The following is a 27,935-nucleotide window of genomic DNA, read 5'->3' on the forward strand; positions in this document are numbered from 1 at the left end:
AGGAAAGTGGAAAACAGCTCTGAAAAACGCTAGATCAGAGCGGTTTTATAGGCGTTTTCAGTAATGGCTTTTACTGTAACAATATTTGTAATCTGCTACACAAAATGCTCCCAAAAATGCTAGGCATGTTTAGAAAACCTCTCTAAACATGCCTAGAATGGCTCTGAAATCTACTTCAAAAACCTCTAGCGTTTTGCAGATCTGCTAGAAATTTTTGGTGTGCACTGGGCCTAAGTCTAGAATCTGGAGGACAAGCTTCCTGGTACCCCCTTCTTTAAAGTTTATTTATTCTCTTTTGGGCAAGGCTTCCTAACACTGGAGGGTGGCCTATTTAGTGACTGCAAATCTCAAGTATTTTGAGTCCAATGGGAGAAAAGCGCTATACTTATGTTAGCATAATTTTGTTTCCCCAAAACAAAGTGTCGGTTATTAGTACCCCCTATAAAGGTTTCCACTATCCCTATAGTTTTTCCTAGCTTATCAATACCTCCATAGTGTGTCCTAGGTTTCCGGTTTCTCTCAACCTCTCTGTACTTCCATAGTGTCCCAAATTCCTAATATCCCCCATAGCGTCACCCAGCATCTCAATACCACCATAGTGTGCCCCAAATTCCTAATATCCCCCATAGCGTCTCCCAGCATCTCAATACCACCATAGTGTGCCCCAAATTCCTAATATCCCCCATAGCGTCTCCCAGCATCTCAATACCACCATAGTGTGCCCCAAATTCCTAATATCACCTTAGTTTCTCCCATCTTCTCAATACCTCCATACTGTGCCTCAAATTCCTTATAATCCCACCTAGTGACTCCCAGCTTCTCAATACCTCCATAATGTGCCCCAAATTCCTAATATCCCCCATAGTGTCTATCAGCTTCTCAATACCTCCATAGTGGAGGTATTCCACTATGGAATACATTCCCTCCAATCAGCGGGGAGGGAAGGGACGCGGGCAGAGACCAGAGCTATGGAGGAGGCGGGGGAGCGGCGGAGATTGATAGGCACGTGTAAACAGTCGGCTGGTGACACGCTGCGTGTCGACAGCACGGCTGTGATTTATGGGGGGCAGAGCAGAACGCAGGGGGGCCCTGGAGGGACGATATATAGCAACAGAGGCTGGTGATTATATGCACAGCCAGCCTCTGTCTGCTATTAGGATTCTTAGAACCCACCTCGGGTTCTCTTTAAAGTGAACCTCCGGACTAAAAATCTACTCAGCAGAATTGAAAAGGCTTGGTGTTTCTTTAACAGTTTCACAGCATCAGAACTTTGTTTTTCTTACCAAAGCATCATTTTTAGCTGCATTTTTACCTAAGCGCTACCCATCAAAGAAAAAAAGCCCAGGCTTTTTTCCCAGATGCTGTGCAGAGCATGATGGGGTTTCCTATGTTGTTATTCACGTTGCCTAGCAACTGGGAGAGTTGCTCAGGACACAGGACAGCTGGAACTGTGTCTCGTGCTCCCTGTCACCTCCTTTCAACCAAAAAGATGGCTGCCATCATGAAATCAAACATTTGCCTGTTCTTTTAAAACCGGGTGGGTAAGAGATTATATTACCTATCTATTTTAATTAACATAACTAATGTATGTTTGTTTAGGCTGGAGTTCCTTTTTAAGGTAAAAGAGTTATTTGTAAAACTGTGGTAAGTTTTAAGACACATAAAAATATTAACATTTATTGTAAATGTCTGCTGTAGGTTGACTGTAAACATGTACATGTCCATGTAAAGTTTTTATATTATTATTATTATTGCATTTTTAGTATCAATCTCTGTGGGGACAAATGCTGCCCGGGCTGGACTGTGGCACCAAAAACTGGAACATGCACCAGAGGTAAGGCCTAGAATCAGAAAATAAGTCCAATCTCTGCTGGCTGCATTCTCCCATCCTTAATTGTTCTCCTTGTGTTACAGCTGTGTGCACTCCGAAATGTAAGAACAGAGGAGTGTGTAAGAAACCACAGAAGTGCGTCTGTAAGATGGGCTTTGAGGGATCTTACTGTGAGATGAGAAATTCATCATTTTTACCTGCAAAGCCTATATCAAGAGAAAATATTGTGTACTTTGACCATTCTTCAGCCAAAGTAAAGGTGGAATCCTCGGATGGGAAGAAGGACAATGCTAGTGATCCCAGTTCTCCAACTCCTTTATATTCTCCATCTCCCACCATGGCGATGCCAGTTACAACTACCAAGATGGACTTGATCAGCACTGTGGCCAGTGCTAATGACCTGAAGTCCAGTGATGACCAGTCAGTTAAGAATAGCACATCTCTGAGCTGGCAACCACTCTCGTAAGTCATGGCTGTGAATTTGTTGTTTAACACGTTTATAGGCAATGGCATGTAATGCCCCCCGGTGCAAGTTTTACATTGGGCCCCCCAAGTACTCTATACATAACAATTGATATGGCGCACCAAAACCTGCCAAGGACAACCACAGTGTCAGAGAAAGGGATGGGGAACAATTTGTTAATGATTACTACTATTTAAAGCATCTGTTAAAGTGATCATTACCAGTACAGGACCAAAAAAGAACTAATACTGTGGTTGAGGGAGGGGCCCCGCTGGCCAAAGGGCCACAGTGCGGTCGCAACCTCTGCACCCCCTATTGCTAAACCACTGTGTAGAGGCATGTAGTGACTGGATAGTGTACTGTACTGTTCAATAAGTCAGCACCTATTCAGTAAGGAGTCCATAGGCAAGACGCCCTAACACTCCTGGTGGCTGCAGCTCTGGCGCTTTGAAACCTCCAGGAGAAAAGTGCCATATACATATTCTGTCTCTTGTGTCTACTGTAGATGAAGGGACAACTATCACAAAACATAGCAAAATACAGTACCTACATTTAAATGTGGAATTGCCCCAGAGTAAAATGCACTAAATAATTTATTTTTCCTATGTTGCTGACGCTTATAGTAGGCAGTAAAAATGTGACAGATTTTGGAGTAGTCCATCTCCTCACGGGGATTCTCAAGTATTTCTTTATAAAGAAAAAGCACTTACTGAATGGAAGTTGCTAAATCAAATTGCTGGAACAGTGTGAAAAGGAGTAGGGAGGCTGGTCAGCATCTTTGTACAAACCCTTTCCAGGGATTACGTTTGTAAATTATAAAAAAAAGATACTGAGAAGCCCCCCCCCCCCCCAAAAAAAAAACAAAACAACAAGCACATGATCAAGTCCAAAAATCGGTCTCTCAGCTTTTTGCTACCCAACGGAAGTGACAGCATCATAGGAAAAAAATGATTTATAGTGAACTTTACCGAGAGAAATGCATTTTCTACATGTATATATTTTTTATTTTAGGCAATAGTGGTCCTTGAAGGCCATGGTGTGCTGCGTGGGTCAGTGACCTTGAGTGACCTTGGACAGCAAACTACAGATTAAAAAGGGACTCAAGGGTGTGTTCAATAAAATGATCCCCCCTTCCCAGATATGTTAGTTCCTTTAATTCATCTTTGAGTTCTGTTTTTCCTTACACTAAAATGGTACCAGAAATTACATGTAATATGATAAACATGTGTATATTCTCTACCAGTCCTACTTAAAACTAGCCTGTGTTCCTTTTTAACTACAAGCCCTACTCCATAGAGCCAAATTAATCCATGCCATGCACTGATGAGGATCAAACAATCCGAAACAGTCTGTATGCATGTTGGATTATTATGGCTCTGTACATATTAACAAGCTGACACATCATTGCATTCCAGCGGTTCTGGAGGTGTGTTTAGCTTCTAAGGGTACAATGGTTAATTTGCATATATTCAGCAGTGGTGCCTGGGAGACATCTCGAGCTCACTCCAACCTGAATTATCGCAAATTCTTTCTGTTTTAGGAAAGCAAACTTTTGTTTTTCTTAACATCTTAGTAAGGGGGCTTTTAGGACCATTGTAGTCCCTTACACACCCCAATGAGTTCTGGGTCACCATGAGCTTGCTGGTTAGTCTGTTCCTTTTTAACTATTTTATCACTGTAAAGTAGAGATGGGAAGTTCGGATCTTTTCAATGATCCGGATGATTCGAATCGGATCATTGAAGAGATCCGGATCTTTGATCCGAATCTCGGATCATTTTACTACCGAAGCATTCGGGGGTGAAATGAACAGCAGGACAGGTCTGTGGACAGGAGAAGGGGAGGGGGGTGGACACACAGAGAAGGGGAGAAGATGGACAGAGGGCAGGGAGTGGACAGAGAAGGGAGGAGGGACGAGCAGAGAGCAGAAATGTTTGCACGTAATACCCACATGCTGAAGTCATATGCTTTACATATATTTCACCTATATGTTCATCTGTACACTTTGAAAGAAAAGGTCGCACAGTGAAAGAAAGCATTCCCAGAAGTAAAGTGCAGCTGTTTACTGCCGAGTGCAGGAGGATTATTTTGCCTTTCAATCACAGTGTCTGCAAAGTTACTGAGCTGTGCCAAAAGTTTCCAATGTGATCACTGTGCAGCACTACGGAACAGACAGCCTGTAATGGGCAGCACGTTATAGCCAGTATATGTGCTCTACACATATCTGGCAGTGGCACCCATGTCCCCTCTCTCTCATCTACCTGTCTCCCTGCAAGGCTGGCTCCCATCCAACAGAGCGATCCCTGCTTCCAGGACCCCGCTGACCGCTGAGAGGGGGCGTGTCGCTCCTGGCCCGCCCCTTTTGCGATCCGAATCGTTCATTTTGATGATTCGGATGATCGACTCATAAAATAGATTCGGATCAAAGATCCGAATCGTTCATGATCCGGACAACACTACTGTAAAGGTCCAGGCAGGGGAAATACTTATCTTTCCGTTTTCTGCATACTTTTTTTGCACACAAGTGGCTTGATTCACTAAACTGTGATATGAGTTATCACGGTTTAGTGAATCAAGCTCCAAGTGTGTTTCTATGCAGGTAACCGTGTGCGTTTTTCACAGCAGCTGATGTAATTGATAGAGTTTAACTTAGTGTATCTCACTGGTAACAAAGTAGAGTTGTAAAACTCTGTGTAGCTGATAAAAATACATCTGAGCGCAGTGAATGGATAACAAGCCCAGTAGATCAAGATTTATTTATGTGGAATCTGATTAACATTAAAAAAAAACTACAAGGAAGCGGGGGTGGGGGAAGGGCAGAGCTGTAACCCCAAACTATTACTTCACTCCCTCAGATGAGGTGTTTTTATGGCTAAACTTGTTATGGGTGTGAAGATTACGATGTACACTTGTTTTATGACCCTTGCAAGATGGACCCCCAGGCTGTGAGGGTCACCAGGGGTAGCAGCAAGGATAGGGGTGTGAATATGGGGGGGCTGTCAAACACCACTGCTTCATTCACCATATATGTAAGACAGTTACAGGTTACACTTTAACCTTTGAAACCAAAATAAGACTATGGGATTGAAGGGAAGTCCTAGTTAGGAGTAGGACTACAGACATAATTGATTTTCGCATCCGTTTTTTTCACTTCAGGTTTGCTTGAAAGATTGCTGAATAGGCATTTCTGCTATTGAAAGCACTGTGTTATCCTGGAACAAGCTAAAGACTAGCTTCATACTAGTGAAGTAAAAAAGTATTGGGGAGAAAACAACTCATTACTAAGAGTCTGACGTCAGTTTTTCCAGAAAGGGAAATGACCATATTGTTTGAGCGAACCCCTAAGAACTGACTGAAGGACATCACATGTAGCGTCCACCAGACCCAAACCAACTGTATATAAAGCTAAACTGTCAGTGTGACCACTGATGCAAAATTACTTTTTAGACTTTTTTACCTAACAATCTCCTGGTGTTTAACAATAAATCCAACCTAAATAGGCCTTCAGACGGTGGTTAGGGTCCTTTTACACTTAATGCGTTGGTGTGCGTTAGTAGGCTTTTTATTCCATAGCAGTGCATTAAGAAAAGCTTTCAGTTAAAACGCGTATGGTGTAAAAGAGGCCATAGGGAAACATGGACATTAATTTGAAAATCAGTTTTCCTTCAGTTATAACTGAGAGCAACTGATTAACCACTTAACGACCGCCTAACGCCGATAGGTGGTGGCAGGTCGTAAGTGGAATTACATGGAAACGAGTGGCCTTTCCATGTCAGTTCACTGAGGGTGTTTCCGTGAACAGCCTGCGAGCCTCCGATCGCAGCTCGCAGGCTAATTGTAAACACGCGGGGAAGAAATCCCCGCTGTTTACATCATACGGCACTGCTGTGCAGCAGCACCGTAAAGGAGATCGGCGATCCCTGGCCTCTGATTGGCCGGCATCTGATAGGCTAAAGCCTATCAGAGGCGGCACAGGACGGATCGCCGTCCTGTGCCGCCCACAGCAAGGAGGGGAGGGAGGGAAAGGGAGCGAGGCTTAATATCGCTGTGGAGGGGGGCTTTGAGGAGCCCCCCCGCTCAGCCACACAGAGCGGCGGCGACCAGACACCCCCTCCCCCAGCAGGTCATCCCCCTAGTGGGGAAAAAGGGGGAAGTCTGGTCGCCCTGCCTCACTGCTGATCTGTGCTGTGGGCTGGAGAACCCACGCACCACAGATCAGCAAACAACAGCCCGGTCCTTACGTGTAAAAGGGCCCTTACAGCTGGTACACGTTTTTTTTTCTTCTCCATAGCAAAAGATTTCAGTTATACGCATTAAGTGTAAAAGGTGTCATTGAGAAACATGGGACTTACTTTGAAAATCAGTTGTTCTTTCAGTTGTAATTGAGAGCAACTGATTAAAGGAAATCTGAACTGAGTAAAATTATTTAAAATAAACACACGAGGTAACTTCAAATGAACATTACATAGTTACCCTGCCATCAGTTCCTCTCAGAAGCTCCCCATTTTCTTTTGACAATGATCCCTTCCAGTTCTGACAACATTCTGTCAGAACTGAAATATATCAGTTGCTGTCAGTTATATATCAGTTGCTGTTAGTTATAGCTGAGATGACAACTGATGTCCATGTTTCCCTAAGGCTCAAATGAGTGATCCTGCAGATTAACAGTGTGCTGACCAGGAAGCTGCTATGGGGTAATGGCCATTTTCAAAATGGAGGATGGAGAATTCCCCTGATCACAGTGGACAAGCAGGACGTGGGAGAGGAGAAATAGATTGAGGAGTAGAATGCATGGAAGGTAAGTATGAAGTGTGTATGTTTGTTTTGACTTTTAATTTTCAGTACAGGTTTTCTTTAAGTGAAAGCGGGGCCTTGATGTATTTATTTTGCTTTGGTAAAACAGTAAGCAGGCAGAGGGGAACGTCTATGGTTTTTTTTTTTTACTGAACTGTCATCTTAATACAGTGATCTGCAAACTTGGCTCTTCAGCTGTTATAAGGAACTACAAGTCCCACAATGCATTTGCCTTTATGAATCATGACTGTGGCTGTCAGACTCCTGCAATGCATCGTAGGACTTGTAGTTCCTTAACAGCTGGAGAACCAAGCTTGCAGATCAGTCTTAATAGAAAAAGGAACCACAGGACACAGCCTGCCAGGTACTTTTAATTTATCTATTGTAAAAAGTGAAATGTGCAATGCACAAAACTTGGCATTTTGCTATCAATTTGCATTGGTAACGAATATAAATTTACTATATGCAAATGGAATAATATGCATAAAAAATAAAATTACTGTATATACATATACAATAAAAAAATAATTATATGCATACAAACAAAATAATCTTTACAACCGTAATGCAAATAATTCAAATAGGTGAGTCAGCCAGCTGAGTAGAGAGAGTGTGTTTAGCCACCGGGGCCGGCACTGCCATTCAGTGGAAGGCCTCTGCAAATAATTCAGGCTTGCAGGCAAATTGTCTGCAGCTTTGAATTGGGCCAATCAAATGCACTTCCTGAACATTTTAATTGGCAAAATTTCAAGCTGTGTGAAATTTGCATGCAAACTGGAATAATTTGCATCTCATCACTGGAAAAGGTTTGCTAGCCTCCCAACTCCTCCTCCAATATTCTGTGTAGGTGATCCGGGGATGGTAAAGGAATCTCCACAGCAACCGTAGGCTTAGATGGTCCAATAAAAAAATAATAGGAAAAGGAACTATAGGAACCATCCTGGCAGTTATTTTTTAATTTATCTATTGCAAAAATTGAGATGTTCAATGCACAAAACCTTGTGTATTGCTATCAATTTGCATTGCTAACTAATGTAACATTTACTATATGCATGAAAAATGGGAGGATAAACTGGAGTTTAAAATTTTTTACAGCTCATAAACTGCGATGCAAATAATACTTTTCCTGAATATTATTCCTATTAATTCCCAACTTACAAACACTGGTTTGCATGACAGCCAGGGGCCCCAGTCTCTCTCACTGGCCAGGGGCCCCTAAACCACCATGCGGGCGAGCCCTGGATCTCTCACTATCAGGGACTTCACCCCCATTGCCTCTAAACTGAATGCTAACTGCAACACACACAATTGCTCACTACCCTGACTGTCGTGCGAACCAGTGTTTGTGATTTAAAAAATTTTTTTTGCAGCTTCCAGGATGTGGATGACAGGTGGGTGGTTAGGGAGGGGACTGTGTGGGAGATGCCTACACGCGGCGGTCCCTGTAAAAGATGTAATCGACGATTACGTCCAACCGATGCCTCCCACCTGAATGCTAATTTATGCAACTCCTGCTAGATTTGGTATGGCAGGCAAAGGGTGTATGACCGTACACCTGATTGGCTGGCTGGCGTCTGCTGACCAGATAGAGGTAGGAAATTGTTTGAACTGGTAGTGAGTAATTCCCAATTTACCAATCCATTGTCACCTCCTGCAGATCTCCTTTAAGTTTGGCATGAGTGAACTGCATAGCATTTAGGGCCCTTTTCCACTAGCAATCACTAGCGTTCGCGCTGAAGGCTAGGTGATTGCGATTCAGCAAAAGCACAACATTTCGTGACGATTTTCCGATGTTTGCGATCGCGATTTTGCTATGCTATGCACTGCATAGCAAAATCGTGGCAATAATCGTTCCGCCGTGGGATCGCGATCAGGTAAAAAAACGAATCGCGGTAGTGGAAATGACCTACCGCGATTCCTATGTTAAAAGCTAACTGTAGCGATTTGAAAAATCACAAGCGGTTTGCGATTCAGCCATCGCAAACGCCGTAGTGGAAAAGAGCCCTCAATGTGACATCCTGAAAAGAGGAAACAGAATGTATAATATTTTTTAAAATGTAATACAAAATATATTTTTTAAAATTACATAAATATAAATGATTAATTGTGAAAGGTATACATTTGTGCTAGCTAAAGTATAGGTTTCTGTAACATCCCGTGTTTTGAGATTAAATTAAATAATTGTATCGAAATTAAATCAACAAGCTACACTGTATCGCTGTGGATAGATACAGTAGCTATATGTGCTTTCCCTGGAATGATATACAGTATTGTGAGTAGAACTGTAGTTGCTTCATGGTGGCAGCAGAGGGCGAGATTGTATAAGCTTTGTGCAGCAAACAAGGCTGAACGTAACAGATATGAAACTGCATTTGATTTCACTTTAAAAAATTTCAGTAACAGTTTATTGCTGCATCCCTTGCAAACTTGCTTGTTATGCAAACAACATGTGCAAACGAGGTCGCACCATCCCTCTCCCCATTCCTAGAGCCACAACTACAAAGTATGGGGCCCCTTGCTCTAGTCTAGGGCGTAGGAGGTCACACTTTTTCAGCTTGCGAGCACGTGCATGAAATAGGGGCACGGGAAAAATGGATGCCTGTTTTTGTAAATAAAATTATTATATCTACTAATATCCTTGATTTTTAAAGTGTAAATAGTGTAAATTATCGTATTCAAATATCGGTATATATTAACGATATTTTACTACAGCTTAACCTATCTCTACTCTCACATTGAACCCTCCCCCCTCGATCCCGAACCCTAAAACCCCCTTACTGACACCTAACCCTACAGCCCCCCTTCTTGACGCCAACCCTAAAACCCCTTCCTGATACCTAACCCTAAACCCCCCTTTCTGATGTCTAACCTTAAAACCCCCCCTTTGTGATGCCTATCCATAAAACCCCTTTCCTGATACCTAACCCTAAACCCTCCTTCCTGACGCCTAACCCTAAAACTCCCCTTTTTGATACCTAGCCCTAAAATCCCCTTCCTAACTTTATAATATTGAAAACGATAAATTTCAAAACGATAACTTTAAAAAATGAATTTTCTTAATACTAAATATTAAAAATGTCAAAAACTATAATGTTGTAATTTTTTAAAATAATAATTCTTAATCTATCTGTTGTTCATATTATGGCCCAACTGTATTTTTCTATGATGTATTGATAAGTCCTGAACTGTAGTTTTACCTCCTCATGGAGGCAATTTCTTGTTATGTTTGAATGTATCGTCCATATCTGTTTTTTTTATTTAAGATATTGTAAAATATCACAATTATTTTTTGCTTGTACTTTTGCAAGAAAACAAAAAAAATCTCAATATAAATTATTGTTGGAAGTAAAAGATAATATTACACTTCTACTTTTGTCAATTGATTACTCATTTCAATTATTTCAGGGTACATGAGCTGCAGTCTATTCTAAAGAGGAAGGGATTGGCAGCAAATTACAAGATGACCACTTTACTCGCCAAACATCTGGAGACACAGAAGAGCCAAATGGCCAACGAGCAATGGAAGGACAGGCAGCGAACACCCAATGCCATACGCACCCCAAAAGGCGAATTCAACATTCACCGGCAGATACAGAACCGTGGTGAGTATCCATTCCTTGACAGCATCATCCATTGCATTCCAGATAGGAATGCATGACCAATAGCTATGCAAATGATTACTGTTTTACAACCACTGCACAAATTAACTGATGGGACCGATTCGGGAAAAGTATGGTTCATCAAATAGAACACGTTGGTCCATTTCTCAGTCCATCCTAAACACTGGCATGGATATGACCCTCGATGACTGGAGTTCCACACCTGTGACCTAGTGAATTAAGGCATTATATTTAAAGAGAACCCGAGGTGGGATTTAATGATGTTAGTGGGGCACAGAGGCTGGTTGGGCACACTAACACCAGCCTCTGTTGCCCCATGGTGTGCCTCCAGGACCCCCCTGTGCGCCGCTATACCCCCCGCAGTGCTAGCGACACACAGCGAGTCGCAAGCACAATGTTTACCTATGTGCTGTCTGTTAGCGCCGCTCCCCCGCCTCCTCTGTATCGGCGCTACCCGCCCGCGTCCCTTCCCTCCAATCAGCGGGAGGGAAGGGACACGGGTGGGTAGCGCCGATACAGAGGAGGCGGGGGAGCGGCGCTAACAGACAGCACATAGGTAAACATTGTGCTGGCGACACGCTGTGTGTCGCTAGCACTGCGGAGGGGGGGGGGGAATAGCGGCGCGCAGGGGGGTCCTGGAGGCACACCATGGGGCAACGGAGGCTGGTGTTAGTGTGCACAACCAGCCTCTGTGCCCCACTAACATCATTAATTCCCACCTCGGGTTCTCTTTAAGTGTATCATGTGCAGAATATGTTTTAGTTATTTTTTTGAAAGTTAGGTAAATAGAGACATCGAAGTTGACAAGCAACATTTCACTGAAAGAGAACATTAAGGAAATTGAGGTTCCCCGATCAAAGCACTCTGTCATCCCATGTAGAAAGATGTGCTGATCAGTGAAGCTCTTCACAGCTATATTCAACTGAACTAACACTTTTCTCAGTTACATCATAAGAGGCAGGGAAATATCTGCTGTACCAGCTTATGGCTCCCTATTTCAGCCTCAGCACCCTCTAGCTGCCTGCCTATGGCTTCCTGCCACCCAGTGAATGCGCGCCCGCACTGCACGGCTATCTTTTAAGGTTTTCTGTTTTATTGAACTGAGGAAGTGGGCTGCGTCCCGTGAAACGCGTTGTCTACAGTTTAACCTTGTACTTCTTAATAGAGACTCCTTTTTCCATCTATGTGAGTCTTCCAGTGAGGTAAGAGACTTCTTTTTATTATTACTCCAATATTGGCACACTGATAAGCATAAGGGCGCCTCCACCAATTTGTTTCCACATCCTTCGCCTCTCTGAGGTGTCACCCTACCAATGGTGAGATCTATCCTTCAGTGTATAGGTCCAAAGGAGGAGAGCGACCACCCAGTTCCAGCGTGTTCCAGGATACTGAGTGGAAAAGTTTTTTTTCTGCATGCATTGTCGTTGGTTGCAGGAGTGCAAACCACCTTTGTGAGTATATATCACCCACATTACCCATTACTGTACTTTGTCCTAACAATACTACACCATAAGGGCTCCTGGTCTCACCCTCTCCATAGGCCAAAGACGATCTCCAGCATAATGTGGTGATCGCCGAGGACCTGCACAGAAACTTTGCCACCCAGTGAGACTGAAGCCTGCTATGGGTTAGCAGGGAGGCAGAGCTTAGGTTATCACAGCGCCACACTGCCGTCTACATGCATCTACATGTGACTAAAGGGGAGGTGTTTCAGGCAGACTCAGAGTGAGAAGGAAGATGTAGGTCTAGCCGATCAAGCAGTTACATTTTTTTGTTTTGTTGAAACTTCATTGTTTGTTTTTTTACAAAATGATTTATGCATAATTAAATTTAAATTATTATTTATTTATAAAGTACCAACATATTCGGTGGCGCTGTCCAAAGTAAGAAACAAAGATAGGGTACAGTGGTGTAGCTAGAGAACAGCAAAACTTTTATGGGGCCATAAAATGTAGGCACTCTTTAGCAGTGCCACATTGCTTCTACTTTATGGATAAGGGTTAATTGAGCAATTTACATTCTCATGCAATCTACACTGCATAGAGTCCATGGGCACTGAGACAAAGTCAGAGGGTGGAGGAACACAAGACTGTTAATAGTGAATACAGTAGGTACCACATGGGCCCCTTCTGCTCCAGGGACCCATAGCAGCTGCTATGGCTATTACTACGCCACTGCTAGAGTACAAAACAGTACAGACAATGGTATACACCACAGTTTCCCAACCCTGTCCTCAAGGCCCACCAATAGCACATGTTTTGCAGAAAACCACAAACATGCACAGGGGAGGTAATTAGTGTCTCAGCAGAGCTGATTAGCTACCTCTGTGGATTTCCACAAAACATGCACTGTTAGGGGGCCTTGAGGACATTGTTGGGGAACACTGGAATACATCAATATACAAAATACAGAATTGGTAATTACAGTGACAAGTGTAACACGATGAATAAAATGTATAACAGATTGCAAGACACAAAACGCATAACAAATTCCAAGACACAAAAGGGGGAAAGAGCCATACCCTTGCGAGCTTACAATCTAATGGAAAAGGAGGGAACAAGAGGTGGGATAGTATACAATATTCATACCTACAGGCAGCGTGTTTTTAGGTTATCTAGTAAGTAGTACAACTTGGCCAGAGATCAAAGGAGGAATGGCCTAAGTTAGAGCAAATACATGTCCAGAAAAGTGAGTTTTGAAGGAGCGCTTAAAGATTTCAGAGGTTGGAGAGTGTGTTGTGGCAAGAAATTACAAAGCAAGGGTGAAGCACGTGATAAATCTTGTATATGTGAATGCAAGGAAGTGATTCTAGACTCTGACAAAAAAAGGGTGTGTGCAGATCTGAGATTGGAGTTTGGTTGGTATCTGGAAACTATTGAGGAGATGTACACAGGAGAGAGATTGGGGAGAACAGTGTAGGTTAGGTTTAAGAGTTTGAAATGGATCCTCTCGTCCATTGGCAGCCAATGAAGAGCTTAGCAGAGAGGAGCAGCAGAGGAAGAGCGAGAAAAAAAGATGAATGAGATGAGCAGTACAGTTCAGTACAGATCGGAGCGGTGCCAGTCTGTTGGTTAGTCCACAAAGCAGTATTTAAAGCCTATTGCCTGAAATTACTCTCTCTCCTCTCCTGCTTTCCCACCTAACCTAAAGACTCTCCACCTTTAAAATGCCCTAAATACTTACCTAAAGGGGCTCTCAACACTAGGGGTAGACATCACTCACCCTTCCAAGCTTACAGTGCTGTTGCTCCTTGCTACTCAAACTGCTCCTTATCGTTGAGGCTCTGCCCTGTGCCACACCTTCCCCACAGGAAATAATGGGAGGGATGTTTAACGGCAGGCCAAACCATAGAGTCACAACTGCATATATCATGTCCTAGAAACCTGTGTGATGCAACCCACCATGACATGACTCCCTGCTATTTCATAGTGTACAAGATACAGAGGCACCAAAAGAATAAAAGGTAATTAAATTAACTTAAAAAACCAACTCGTTAAACAGAAAAGGCAGCGGTGGTCTTACCCCCTCCAAACAGACACAGGCAAGGACTGCGATTCAGACAAACAACAATTTATTCTGAAACTCAAAAAAACAATGTAACGCGTTTCACGGGCCATACATCCCGCTTCCTCAGCCAAAATACAGTAGGAGTTACAGCATCTGTATTATATCAGCGAGCTCGGCGCCTCTGCTATTTCATAGCCATTCTACCAATTGAGGGGTGGCTATAAGCTGCAACATCTATTCTATACCATCTCTCTCAGGGGCAAACCCAAGATTTTCAAGGGGGGGATTCCTGAAAGGTCTCCCTCAGTCAAGCACAATACAATAGAGAGTTGTTCCATGCTCTGTACACACCCTGCTGCTCCATCCAAAGTCAACTGTAGCAGGGAAAGAAAGGGGGCAGTGCTATGAGCTGATATCCTGGTGTCTCAACTTGTGCCAGTCTCCAGACACTGCACCGGCCCTGGTCTGAGGGGGGGCCACACAGCTCCTCTTCCTAAATCATGGCTGTGCAGAAGCCTCCCATGCGCACTAGTGCAGAGCTTACTGCGCATGCGGGCTCGTGCAGCTATTTCACAGCCATGATCCAGGTAGAGGCGCTGCGCAGCCCCGATATGATTAGTGACAATGCCTTGTCACTAATCTTTCAGGGGGGGCACGATCAGTGACTGGGTACAACAGAGTAGCGAGGGAAGCCTCAATAGGATCCTGAGGCTTCTCTCTCTCTCTCTCTTAAGGTAAGTATCTGCTTTTGTACCTGAACTTCGGCGTGGGTACACTTTAAAGGGGAACTGACGTAAGAGGTATACGGAGGCTGCCATATTTATTTCCTAATTAATGCCAGTTGCCTGGCAGCCCTGCTGGTCTATTTCTCTGCAGTAGTATCTGAATAACACCAGAAACAACCATGCAGCTAGTCTTGTCAGATCTGACAATGTCAGAAACACCTGATCTGCTGCATGCTTGTTCGGGGGCTATGGCTAATAGTATTAGAGGCAGAGGATCAGCAGGAGGGCCTGGCAAATGGCATTGCTTAGATGGAAATAAATATGGCAGCCTCCACATCCCTCTCACTTCAGTTGTCCTTTAACCTCCTTAGCGGTTATCCCGAACTGAGTTCGGGGTAAGCCACCGCAGAGGATTTCTCAGGCCCTGGTGGGCCGACTTTTTTTTTTGTTTTGTTACACGCAGCTAGCACTTTGCTAGCTGCGTGTAGTACCTGATCACCGATCCGCCGCTACCTGCCGCGAAAGAGGGCCCCCCCCGCAGACCCCTTGCGCAGCATGGCCAATCAGCGCCAGGCTGCGCTATGGGGTGGATCGGGACTCCCCCTGACGTCAATTACGTCATCCCGCTCATCGCCATGGCGACGGGGGAAGCCCTACTGTACATGTTGCGGATGCTGTGTTGTACAGGTGGAGGTGTGACAGAGGCGGTATACCTTTTCCATTTTATGCTCTTCATGTTACGGTTACAATCAGAAGAGAGAGAGGAGATGCGCACAGCTGCTAAAATACCCTTTATTGTGGCTGGGTTGACACAAAAAAGCTTACAGCAGTGGGGGGAAAGACAAGTCTGTAAGCTTTTTTTGAGTCAACCCAGCCACAATAAAAGTTATTTTAGCAGCTGTGCCCATCTCCTTCCTCTCTTCTGATTGAAATTGTGGACTACCATTGGAGCACGCTGCAGGTAAGCCCAGTGTGGCAGTATCCACCCCTGCTGCATTTTGTGCAAGTGCTTTTTTCCTCTTCATATTTGCATCATGTTACGGTTACTGTGTTGTACAGGTGGAGGTCTGGCAGAGGCGGTATACCTTTTTCATATTATGCTGTACATGTTACTGGTGCTGTGTTGTACAGGTGGAGGTCTGGCAGAGGTGGTGTACCTTTTCCCTATTATGCTGTACATGTTACGGTTGCTGTGGTGTACAGGTGGAGGTGTGGCAGAGGTGGTATACCTTTTCCCTATTATGCTGTTCATGTTACTGGTGCAGTGGTGTACAGGTGGAGGTGTGGCAGAGGCGGTATACCTTTTCCCTTTTATGCTGTTCATGTTATGGTTGCTGTGGTGTACAGGTGGAGGTCTGGCAGAGGTGGTATACCTTTTCCATATTCTGCTGTACATGTTACGGTTGCTGTGGTGTACAGGTGGAGGTGTGGCAGAGATGGTATACCTTTTCCCTATTATGCTGTACATGTTACGGTTGCTGTGTTGTACAGGTGGAGGTGTGGCAGAGATGGTATACCTTTTCCCAATTATGCTGTACATGTTACGGTTGCTGTGTTGTACAGGTGGAGGTGTGGCAGAGATGGTATACCTTTTCCCTATTATGCTGTACATGTTACTGGTGCTGTGGCGTACAGGTGGAGGTGTGGCAGAGGCGGTATACCTTTTCCCTATTATGCTGTACATGTTACTGGTGCTGTGGTGTACAGGTGGAGGTGTGGCAGAGGTGGTATACCTTTTCCCTATTATGCTGTACATGTTACAATTGCTGTGGTGTACAGGTGGAGGTGTGGCAGAGATGGTATACCTTTTCCCTTTTATGCTGTTCATGTTACTGGTGCTGTGTTGTACAGGTGGAGGTCTGGCAGAGATGGTATACCTTTTCCCTTTTATGCTGTACATGTTACTGGTGCTGTGGCGTACAGGTGGAGGTCTGGCAGAGGCGGTATACCTTTTCCCTTTTATGATGTTCATGTTACTGGTGCTGTGGCGTACAGGTGGAGGTGTGGCAGAGGCGGTATACCTTTTCCCTATTATGCTGTACATGTTACTGGTGCTGTGTTGTACAGGTGGAGGTCTGGCAAAGGTGGTATACCTTTTCCCTTTTATGATGTTCATGTTACGGTTGCTGTGTTGTACAGGTGGAGGTGTGGTGGAGGTGTGGCAGAGGCGGTATACCTTTTCCCTATTATGCTGTACATGTTACTGGTGCTGTGTTGTACAGGTGGAGGTCTGGCAGAGGTGGTGTACCTTTTCCCTATTATGCTGTACATGTTACTGGTGCTGTGTTGTACAGGTGGAGGTCTGGCAGAGGTGGTATACCTTTTCCCTTTTATGATGTTCATGTTACGGTTGCTGTGTTGTACAGGTGGACGTGTGGTGGAGGTGTGGCAGAGGCGGTATACCTTTTCCCTATTATGCTGTACATGTTACTGGTGCTGTGTTGTACAGGTGGAGGTCTGGCAGAGGTGGTATACCTTTTCTCTTTTATGATGTTCATGTTACGGTTGCTGTGGTGTACAGGTGGAGGTGTGGTGGAGGTGTGGCAGAGGCGGTATACCTTTTCCCTATTATGCTGTACATGTTACTGGTGCTGTGTTGTACAGGTGGAGGTCTGGCAGAGGTGGTGTACCTTTTCCCTATTATGCTGTACATGTTACTGGTGCTGTGTTGTACAGGTGGAGGTCTGGCAGAGGTGGTATACCTTTTCCCTTTTATGATGTTCATGTTACGGTTGCTGTGTTGTACAGGTGGACGTGTGGTGGAGGTGTGGCAGAGGCGGTATACCTTTTCCCTATTATGCTGTACATGTTACTGGTGCTGTGTTGTACAGGTGGAGGTCTGGCAGAGGTGGTATACCTTTTCTCTTTTATGATGTTCATGTTACGGTTGCTGTGTTGTACAGGTGGAGGTGTGGTGGAGGTGTGGCAGAGGCGGTATACCTTTTCCCTATTATGCTGTACATGTTACTGGTGCTGTGTTGTACAGGTGGAGGTCTGGCAGAGGTGGTGTACCTTTTCCCTATTATGCTGTACATGTTACTGGTGCTGTGTTGTACAGGTGGAGGTCTGGCAGAGGTGGTATACCTTTTCCCTTTTATGATGTTCATGTTACGGTTGCTGTGTTGTACAGGTGGACGTGTGGTGGAGGTGTGGCAGAGGCGGTATACCTTTTCCCTATTATGCTGTACATGTTACTGGTGCTGTGTTGTACAGGTGGAGGTCTGGCAGAGGTGGTATACCTTTTCTCTTTTATGATGTTCATGTTACGGTTGCTGTGTTGTACAGGTGGAGGTTTGGCTGTGGTATACCTTTTCTCTATTATGGTGTACATGTTACCGTTGCTGGTTTGTACAGGTGGAGTTGGATGTGGTATACCTTTTCCCTATTATGCTGTACATGTTACTGTTGCTGGTTTGTACAGGTGGAGTTGGATGTGCCTCACTAAACTGTTTATTGAGACATGTCCAGACATTTGTAGCTGACTCTCACAGCGGGAGACACATCACTTTCTTATATTTATAACACTGTCAGGGCAAGTATTATTTTTCTATTCACGCACTTTCAGTGAGCCCATAAAGCAAACACAATCTCTCCAGAGTCCTCAGAACCACCTCATAAAGTCTGTTTGCTCATGAGAACTGTTTTTTTTTTCTTCTACTATTTGCATGCTATTCTGAGGGGGAAAGAAGAACAATGCAAAATTAGTTTCAGACTGGAACATAACCTGCACTGGCTGCTGGGCTATGCTTTTCTAGAGGTGATCAGAGAGGTTAATGTAAAGTGGTGGAAAGGAAGAAGGGCAAAATTCACACTGGCATCAGTGTTTCCCCTGTTGTTCCTGTTGCCAGGGGAGGGACAGGGGACATGAGCGCTGTAAAAACAACGCAGGAGATTTGGGCGCTGCCGGCGCCACCATAGACTGTAATAGGAATTACGGCTATCGAAGCGCTCAGTGAGTGATTTGGGTGCTGTCAGAAGACGGAGCACAAATTACTACAAAAACACTGTAATTCGGCCGCCAGCAATAGCTGGAAGCCGAATTACGTCTTCCCCCACTATCCATGGCAGCCTGGAGGGGGAATAGTAATTAATGCCCACGGTACTTGTGCAGGAACAGGGTGAGTCATTTATCGGCTTTCCCCTTCGCCAAAATCTCTCGGTGGCTATGTTATAGGGACACCATGGAACACCAGCAAAAACATAGACATGGGGCAGTGGTGTAACGATAGAGGAGGCAGAGGTAGTGACTGCACCAGGGCCCCTGGACCAGAGAGGCCAATCATAGGCCTTCCTTCAACTGCTGTATTTGCTCTTCATTGGTTCTATGCTGGTAATAATCACCTCTGTATGTGCTTTGAATAGTGGTAATAATTAGCAAACTGTTCCTCCTCCTGCTTACAACTTTCTGTCACTACTGCTGTTTTTGGCAGATTTTGGGGCTCCATATCAATTGCTTTAGAGGGGCCACTGTGTCCTGCAATTATTATCTGAAAAATATTGCAGTCATCTTCAGTGTTATGTTCTCTGACCCCACTACAGTTTCTATAGATGATGACCGAGCAGGTCAGAGAACAGCTGTGCCTCTCCCCTCTCTAGGTTTACCTCATACAGAGGGAGGAGCCTGAGCTCACCTTGCCATGCTTTAGGCCTCGTTCAGACTATACACGCTGCCGTGTGCATTTTGGCAGCGCGTATAGTGTGCGACGCGCAAGAACGGTAGAAGGGCATAGAGAGCCCTTCTACCGTTCCCATCATATGCGCTGCGTGGCAGCGCGATTGCGCTATCGCATGCTGCGCGCATTTTTGGTAATCGCAGCGCAGATCCCATTCATTGCAATGAATGGGATCTGCAGCGCAGCGCATAGTAGTGCAGAATGGCGTGCGATCGGACGCGTTGCGTTCCGATCGCACATCCATCTGCGCTAAATGATGTGAACGAGGCCTTACCTGCCTAGGAATGTCCAAGTAGGTGGAGTAAAAGCTGCTAACAAGTTTGGGAAGGAAATCTATGGACAATCCTGGTGAGCTCGCTAAAAGGAGTCTCATGACCACCATTTGTGGCTGAAAATATGGCTACCTCGCCACTTTGCATAACTTCCGCTGCTGGCCGCATCACTTCCGCATCACCCGATGCAGAAGTGTATTGGAGGAGATGGGATGCGGCTTCAAGTGGATGCGGGGTGCGAGAATCTCCGGCATGCTGCAGATTCTCGAATCGCTCCGCACAACATGCACATAGTGGGAACTATTCCATTGCCGTGCATGTGTTTCAGCACACCCGTCGTGCGATGCGGCGATGTAGCCACATCGCACCGCTTCTAGTGGAAACGGGCCTTAAAAGGTTGTTGTGGGTTTTTTTTTGTAGATATACATATGCACAGAGGGAGATATGGGTGCTTGGCAGTGGGAAACAGTTATTTCCCACAATGCAACAAGGTTCACAGAAAGAAAACTGTCAAGACCATGGTCCTGATATCACATCGTGGGAGGGGTTTCACCACAGTATCAGCCATATAAACCCCCTGATGCTCTGTTTGAGAAAAGGTAAAGATTTCTCATGGGTAAGGGGGTATCAGCTACTGATTAGGATGAAGTTAAATCCTTGGTTACAGTTCCTCTTTAACTTGTAAGGTTGGTGGAGGAGCAGATGTGCATAAACCCTTGGAACCCTTCCATACACTTTACAGTATTTAATTTACCAGAAGGGTGGAGTTACACTTTAAGCACAGAAACTGTTTTCCCAGAAAAAAAGAGAGCATTTGAAGTGCTGTAATCAATCCCGAGAGACCTCGTTCCCTGCTCAGTGCCAGATTACATGTTAGCGATCCCCCCTGAGTCCTGGCTTCACATCACTGGAGTTAATGTTACATTGTGTGTGCCAGGCAACAGTCTCACATCCGCCATCCCTCATCTGCAAGCAGCAGCTGAATGTCAAGTCCCAAATGACTCCTGACAGGCAGCTGGCCTGATTCACGAGCTCGGCTCTGCCACAAATGTTAGCCATTATCCTATCTGGGCGTCCGGGCTGGCCAGAGCGTGAAGTCATACAATGCAGTGTGCGGGATGACTTCACTGCTCTGCCCAGCGAGCAGCTTACACGTTCCCCTTCACTGGCACCAGGAGGGCATGTGGTGACGCAAGTATGGATGGAGGATGCCAGTGAGGTCAGCCCAACATCCACTTACTTAACACTTGCCTGGAAAGACACCCACATGTATGGGAAGATATGTCCCTCATGGATAGAGATATTTACATGTAATTCCCATTTCCTGTGACTGTCATGCGTGATATATGTAGTGTGCAGAAGGATAGCCATATGTTCTGCATGGGAAATGATATCTGTAAGTCCTCCATGGAATAACAAGGTTTGCAGAGGTTGTAACATTGGTAATGTAGGAATGGAGCATGCTAGACATGCTGCTCAGTGTCACCATTGGTCATTGACGTGTGTCTACCTCGTCCAGGGTTTCCAAGTTACAAGTCGCTTGCACAGTGTTACTGCTGTGCCCATATTTATTACTGACTCACTAACAGGGTGGGGGTTAGCTTTGTGCTACCATGATGTCATATATTACCACTAGGGATGGTCACAGATATGCAAATTATTCCAAGTTGATGCAAATGTATGCAAATATATGCAGCTTGAAAATGGACCAATCAACTTTGATTGGTCCCTTTTCAAACTGCATACATTTGCATACAAATTTGCATAATTTCGGAGCAATATGCATCTCATTGATCATCCCTAATTTATCACTCATGTAGAGCTGCTACTACCATCAAGGCCAAAGATATATACAATATAGCGCCCCTAGGCAAACTTTGTTGTTGCTGCCTATCTAGCCTCTCCTATTCCATGTGCTCCCTCTCTTTTACATGTAACATCCATGTTACACGTGATCTTTCCTTTATGCACAGCTCCCTTGCGCAGCAGCTATCCCCTTCCATGTGTTGCTCCAGATTTGCAGCCTTCTTTTCCATATTCGGCAAACCTTTTTCCATGTCCAGCCGACCCTTGGGCAGCAGCCGCCCAAGGCCCGGTCCTTTGTGGCCTTTCCAGAAATGCAGCTCTGGCTCCCACATACTATACATTTGCTTTTAAAATAAATCTCGTAGTGGATCACTGCCTTACTGAGCACCATCCAGTCCTTTAAGTTGGATGACAGGCAGATTATGGACTTGACCACCAAGCCTGTCCTCCCTTTCTTAGTGACATTTATTTGGCCTGCAAGTAGAGGGCAGGAAGAAGTGTAGCTGACAGGGCAGGTGTGTGGTTTGGGTTTTATAGCATGGACAGGCATTGGCATGTTTGAGGAGAGTAGCTGGACTTCCAAACCAGAAAATCCAGCCAAATACAGGAATCAGTGGGGGCGCTAAATAAAGTTAAGTGCACATGCTCAATTTCTGTCACCCTAAATGACTGTCAAAGTGATCTTTAGAGTGACAGTTTTTGGAAGCATGCTATATGTCAGTGTACTGACAACAATGCAATGTACTCTACTCTGGTGGCTGCAGGAGCTGGAACAGTATTTATCTCACCGCGCAAGTGCACCATCATATAGCATCTAATTTCTGATCCAGTGTACCGGATTTTAAAACCACCCGTTAACGTAGATAAAGAAAACCTAGTCAAACAAATGAAACAAAAATGATTATATCTGGTCATGTATTTATTGAAAAAAAGTATCCAATTAGAAGTCTGCATGTAGCAGAAGGCAGAAGTGGGGGAATCATGCGTGTTTGGTGTTTGGTGAGAACTCGTTGTGCAGCAATCGATCCTGCACATTGACTTGGAGGAATCTAAGCCCATTCCTTCATACAGAGCAGCTTCAGCTCTTGGATGTTGGCGAGTTTACTCACATGAGCTACTCACTTTGGATCTTTCTAGCACATTTCATTTGGATTAAGGTCCGAAATGTGGCTTGGCCATTCCAAATCATTCACTGTATTCTTTTTTAACCATTCAGAATGACTTGATATCCTAGCTGAAGGTCCAGAGAAAATTTAGTGAGTATGTGTTGTATTTCATGGGGAGGATCTTTAACCCTCCTGGAGGTATGAAAAATTCCGCCAGGAAGCAGTGCGGCAGTTTTTTTTTTTTTTTAAATCAAGTAGCGAGCCCAGTGCTCGCTACATGATAGCCGCTGCTCAGCGGCATCTCCCCGCCCGCTTCGATCGCCTTCGGCGATCTCCGATCAGGAAATCCCATTCAAAGAACGGGATTTCCTGGAGGGCTTCCCCCGTCGCCATGGCGACGGGGCGGGATGACGTCACCGACGTCATTGGGAGTCCCGATCCACCCCTCGGCGCTGCCTGGCACTGATTGGCCAGGCAGCGCACGGGGTCTGGGGGGGGGGGGGGGGCGCGCGCCGCAACGGATAGCGGCGATCGGGCGCGGGGCGGCGGCGATCAGTGTGCTGGCGCAGCTAGCAAAGTGCTAGCTGTGTCCAGCAAAAAAAAAAAATTAAGAAAATCGGCCGAGCAGGGCCGGAGAAAACCTCCTGCGCGGCTTACCGCCAGGAAGGTTAAGGGTTGATGGAACGATGCTATGGAGATGGCCAGAAAAAAGGATCCTGACCATCAGCTCTAAAAACTTTCCACTGCCTGCCTGCCCTTTGAAGATATTTCCCTTCACTTGTGGTAGTGTCACTATGTAATACAACTCTACAACAGAAACGTATGCAAGAAAAACATATAATTTTAAGTAGTGTGGGGGAGATGTTACACCTGATATCTCCATGAAAGAAATGCCTAACTTCATATTGTAATCTTAAAAACAGGAAATAAAGGGAACTGATTCAGTAAGGAAACAGACAACAGTTGTTAGGCCTGGTAGATATCTTGTCGTCCTCCATTCCCTATACCCAAAATCTACTGCACGCTCTTTACCTATAGTCAAGTCTCCGTGTGAACGGGAGACGGAGTTACGCCTAACCGACCACGGTTACCCCCAGGGCTTCTGCGCGTAAATTATAGAGACTGAGGCTGGGAAGACAGGAGTACTACCGAAGCCCACTAAGCAAGACAAATGTAGTGCAGGTAATAGTGCAGGATGCACTTGTGGAGGAGACTGCTCAGATCACAGCAGGAGCAGTAGACTAGAGACCGGGAACTAGATTGCTCAGAGCGACAGCAGTTCTGAGCTTTCGATAACTGCCACAATAAACGAGACACAAAGGTTGCCCAGAGCGACTGCAGCTCTGAGCTTCTGTTGACATCCACACTGAATAAGACAAGGACAGACAAACAGACAGGAAAGAATGTTTGCCAATCTAATCACTACCATAGCGATGGCAAACATCCACACAGGCACAAACAAGACAGAACAAGAAGGATCATAACTATTAGCAACTGCTGCTATAGTCACGTCCACAGGATCAGAACTAGCAGGATCGCTAGCCAATCACTACCGCAGTGGTGGCTATGTCCAAACTAGCAGGACTGAAAGGACTATGACGTCCACAGGATCAGAACTAGATGGAGCGCTAGCCAATCACCACCGCAGTGATGGCTGCATCCAGACTAGCAGGACTGGAAGGAGTTTCCTGTTTGCCCACGCAGGAACAGCAACCGTTCACAAGGAAGCAAGACAAGGCAATACACAATTGAAACTTGGGACCCAGCAAACAGCTATGGCAGAGCTAAATGCTATGTAGGTATCAGAGGAGGAGGAGGCTTTTCCATGAACATCACCCAATGAAAGCAGGCATGCAAATTCCAACACAGCTGAATGGTAATCACGCAATCCTGTGTTAGGGCTGGTGCACACCAAGAATGCTTCTGAGTGCTTTTAAAAACGCTAGTACTTTGAAAAGCACTTGGCTAATGTATTTGAATGGGATGGAGCCCACCAGAGCGATGTGATTTTCTCCCAAACGCAAACACGGGTCCTGCAGCATTTCTGCACATTTCTGAGGCGATTCAGCCTCAGTGTTAAGTATGGGAAAGTGGAAAAGTGCGATTTTCCAAGCGTTTTTGTTACAGAAGCTGTTTAGTTCCGGTTCTACTGTAACAAAAAACTGCACCACAGCGCTCTAAAAATCGCTAGGCATGGTTAGAAAATCGCTAGGCACATGCCTAGAATCACTCTGAAAATTCACTTCAAAAAGCGCTGAGCATTTTTAATTACGCAAGCCCTTTTTGGTGTGCACTGGCCCATAGTCTGGTTGAAGACTGCAGGCTGATTGCAGATGGATAGGACTCTCATTACAAATGCATGCAACAATATGTAGCAACCTGCATGTAGGGAATTCAGTGCTGTCTGGCTGCAGCTCAGCTGCAGCAAGTCATACGTGGATTCATTACAGCATCCTGAGCTGCTCTGAACAGCAGAGTGATGGCAGATGGCAATGACACTTAGGGCTTGATTCACTAAACTGTACTAACTCATAGCATGGCCACGCTAGCGTATTTGCACGCACTCGCGAATTTCCGCGTGCAATCGCAAATTTTCATTCGCGATTGCGCAAAGACGCTAGTGCAGCCGTGCTATGAGTTAGTGAATCAAGCCCTTAGTGTGAATGCAATCAAAACTATGCAACTGAATGCATGCAGAGAAATCAGAACTGTCTGGTTGCAGGTCCATTGCAACCAACAGCACATGCTACAGGAGAGATCGTGTCAACAGAAAAACATGATGGGGGTTTTAAACCCAAAGAAAAATGATCATTCTGTACTTCTGCATATGCACTGCAGGTGCATGTTAACTCAGCACTTAAAACAGCAATAAGGTGAAAAGAATGAGGGGAGTGGTAGGCAGCATGTATCTGCTGTCCTGGTGAAAGTATTTAGAGCAGAACAAAGTGACAGGTCTTCTTTAAAGAAGACTTGTGGTATGAACCTATATGTGCACTATTTACTTTCTCCTCTCGGACGTGTGGAACACTCACACCCATTCAGTCAGTTACTCTTTGAAGTGCCACATTCAGCATCCACACCCTATTGTTCTATTTGCCAGGCCCTGATCACATTCCAGCATAGAAAGTATTCTGCCCTACCAGAGCCGCAGGATTCTATACAGCAGTGTCTATCCCGATTGTTTGCATGTGGTGTGAGCTAGTAATTACCCTCTCTGATAAACTGTGATGCCCTCTGCATATGATGATTGACACCAGAGCATGAAATGAATGCTCTCCAAGGGCTGATAAACTGAATTGGGTGGGAGAACAGTTTTTGTCTATCATCAGTCTGGTTTAATGGAATTCTGCAGGAAATTCATATCAATCTGAATAATGTTATTTTCTGCTGGGCGTTTTCAGACCTCGGTCCTGGGAGCAGACAGAAAAAAACAAAGACAGGACATGGAGTAGAGTTCAGCTCCAAAGTCATTTCTAGGCTGCTGATAAGGCCAAGGTCACACAAACACTTTCCCTGCTCAGGATACTCATATCCTATGTGAATGATGTCCTCATCCTGATAGCCATTCTCAGCTCTAGCAGCAGAGGTCCAGATGAACGAGGCTGTGCTATGAGGAGAAATGGAGGACACATACCTCTAGAAGATATTGCAGGATGCTTTGAACCAATAATCAAATACATAGTATTTCATTAGCTTTCATCACTGTACAAACTCTAGTTTTTGTTACTTACTGGTATCTTGTCCTAGGCTACCAAGTCCGACCAAGGCTTATTTATAAGCCGAAAGCTTACTGTTTATTCATCTCTAAGTTAGTCAATAAATGGTATCATCCTGATTCAAAACTCCTTGCTTTTACTGATGGCTAACATGGTACAACACTCTACTGCTTGTCCTAGGCTAGAAACTTCAAATGTTCTTGGTATTCCTTAATTCTCAACTTATAGGTCCTTTCCAAATCATCTTTGGCCAGTCTCATTTTTTACGGACGTCTAGGGGGCTAGAACCAAAGGATGCGTGGCTACATAGCACAGAACCGCTCTGGCTTCAGTGGAAAAATCTGAACCCAATAGAGTCTATACTACTGAATAGGCGTGAACCCTTGGCAAGGACTTGCCAATGGCTTTCTGCAGTTAAAAGAGCTGGAACAGGTCGGGGGAGGAGAATGGTAGAAGCAGCTGGATTATTCAGGGGCTTTCTTCTGTTGAGGTAAGTACCCATTCAGGATACTTCTTTTTGCTACTGGTACACTATACGAATAATGTGGAAATTATTTACACTACGACATACTTGTCAAACAGGTCCGCAGTCCAAATTTTGCCCGCAAGTGGTTTCCCCACTATGCATTATGTTTGGCCCATTCTAGACCACCAGGGAAGCTATTTTGGAAGTGAAGCCCTAGATCACCAGGGAAGCCATATGGGATTGGGAGATAACACTAGACACCAGGAAATGGTTTAGGGGTGGGAAGCAGACCACTAGACACCAAGGAACTGTATAGTTGAGGGAGGGTGCCACTAGACACCAGGAAACTGTATAAGGGGGGGGGGGGGGTGGAGGACCACTAAACACCAGGGGGCTGTGTAGGGGAGGAAGGGAGGACCACTAGACACCAACTGTATAGAGAAGGGTGGAGGCATTAGACATCAGGGACACTGTATAGCAGAGGGAGGTAGCCACTAGACACCAGGGAACTATATAGGGGAGGGAGGGGGGCACTAGACATTGAGGTTGGCCCATGACTTGGTTCCAGTGTTAAATTTAAAATATCTCTATTAGAGCCTAACACCCTTGTTCTACAGATATATACTAGTATCTAAGTAGATAGCTTTAGTTCAGCTTCAAATGATTAAGGAAAAAAGATGTCCTAGCAACGTTTCATTGTGCTAGCTGTAGTATAATGTATTTTCGATGTAAAAGTCAGATACAATATTCAAACTCTATGTGTCAGTTGACCTGCAAAGTTTGCCCATTGGTGATGGCATTCTGCGCGGTACAAAGTAGGGAGGAGACAGTATTAGAGAGCGTGTATGAAGCATTTCCCCTGTGTCTACACATGTGAATGTAGCTGCAGTAGAAGGTGGGACAGCTTAGCGCCAGCAGGCAGGGAAGATTAGTTGTGTTCATTGTGAATTTTTGGCTG

At 45.0% G+C, this 27,935-nt stretch overlaps 2 protein-coding genes across 21 annotated transcripts in view; one reads left to right on the top strand and one right to left on the bottom strand.

Annotated features, from left to right (window-relative positions):
- The window catches only part of HIPK4 (homeodomain interacting protein kinase 4), a 546,520-nt gene that overhangs the window by 193,753 nt on the left and 324,832 nt on the right, over nt 1-27,935 (bottom strand). The gene's annotated exons all lie outside the window — the stretch shown is intronic.
- LTBP4 (latent transforming growth factor beta binding protein 4) overlaps nt 1-27,935 on the top strand; it is a 312,121-nt gene that overhangs the window by 47,119 nt on the left and 237,067 nt on the right. For 3 of the 5 annotated variants that reach the window (XM_068250800.1, XM_068250802.1, XM_068250803.1), the window contains exons 2-4: nt 1,764-1,834; nt 1,915-2,293; nt 10,492-10,688. In XM_068250800.1, the coding sequence (XP_068106901.1) occupies nt 1,764-1,834; nt 1,915-2,293; nt 10,492-10,688 (647 nt within the window). Of the gene's footprint in view, nt 1-1,443; nt 1,538-1,763; nt 1,835-1,914; nt 2,294-7,022; nt 7,091-10,491; nt 10,689-27,935 lie in introns of those variants that run through there. The other 2 variants (XM_068250804.1, XM_068250805.1) reach the window with 2 other exon arrangements.

This window comes from Hyperolius riggenbachi, chromosome 8 (assembly GCF_040937935.1).
Source record: "Hyperolius riggenbachi isolate aHypRig1 chromosome 8, aHypRig1.pri, whole genome shotgun sequence".
Lineage (NCBI taxonomy): Eukaryota > Metazoa > Chordata > Amphibia > Anura > Hyperoliidae > Hyperolius > Hyperolius riggenbachi.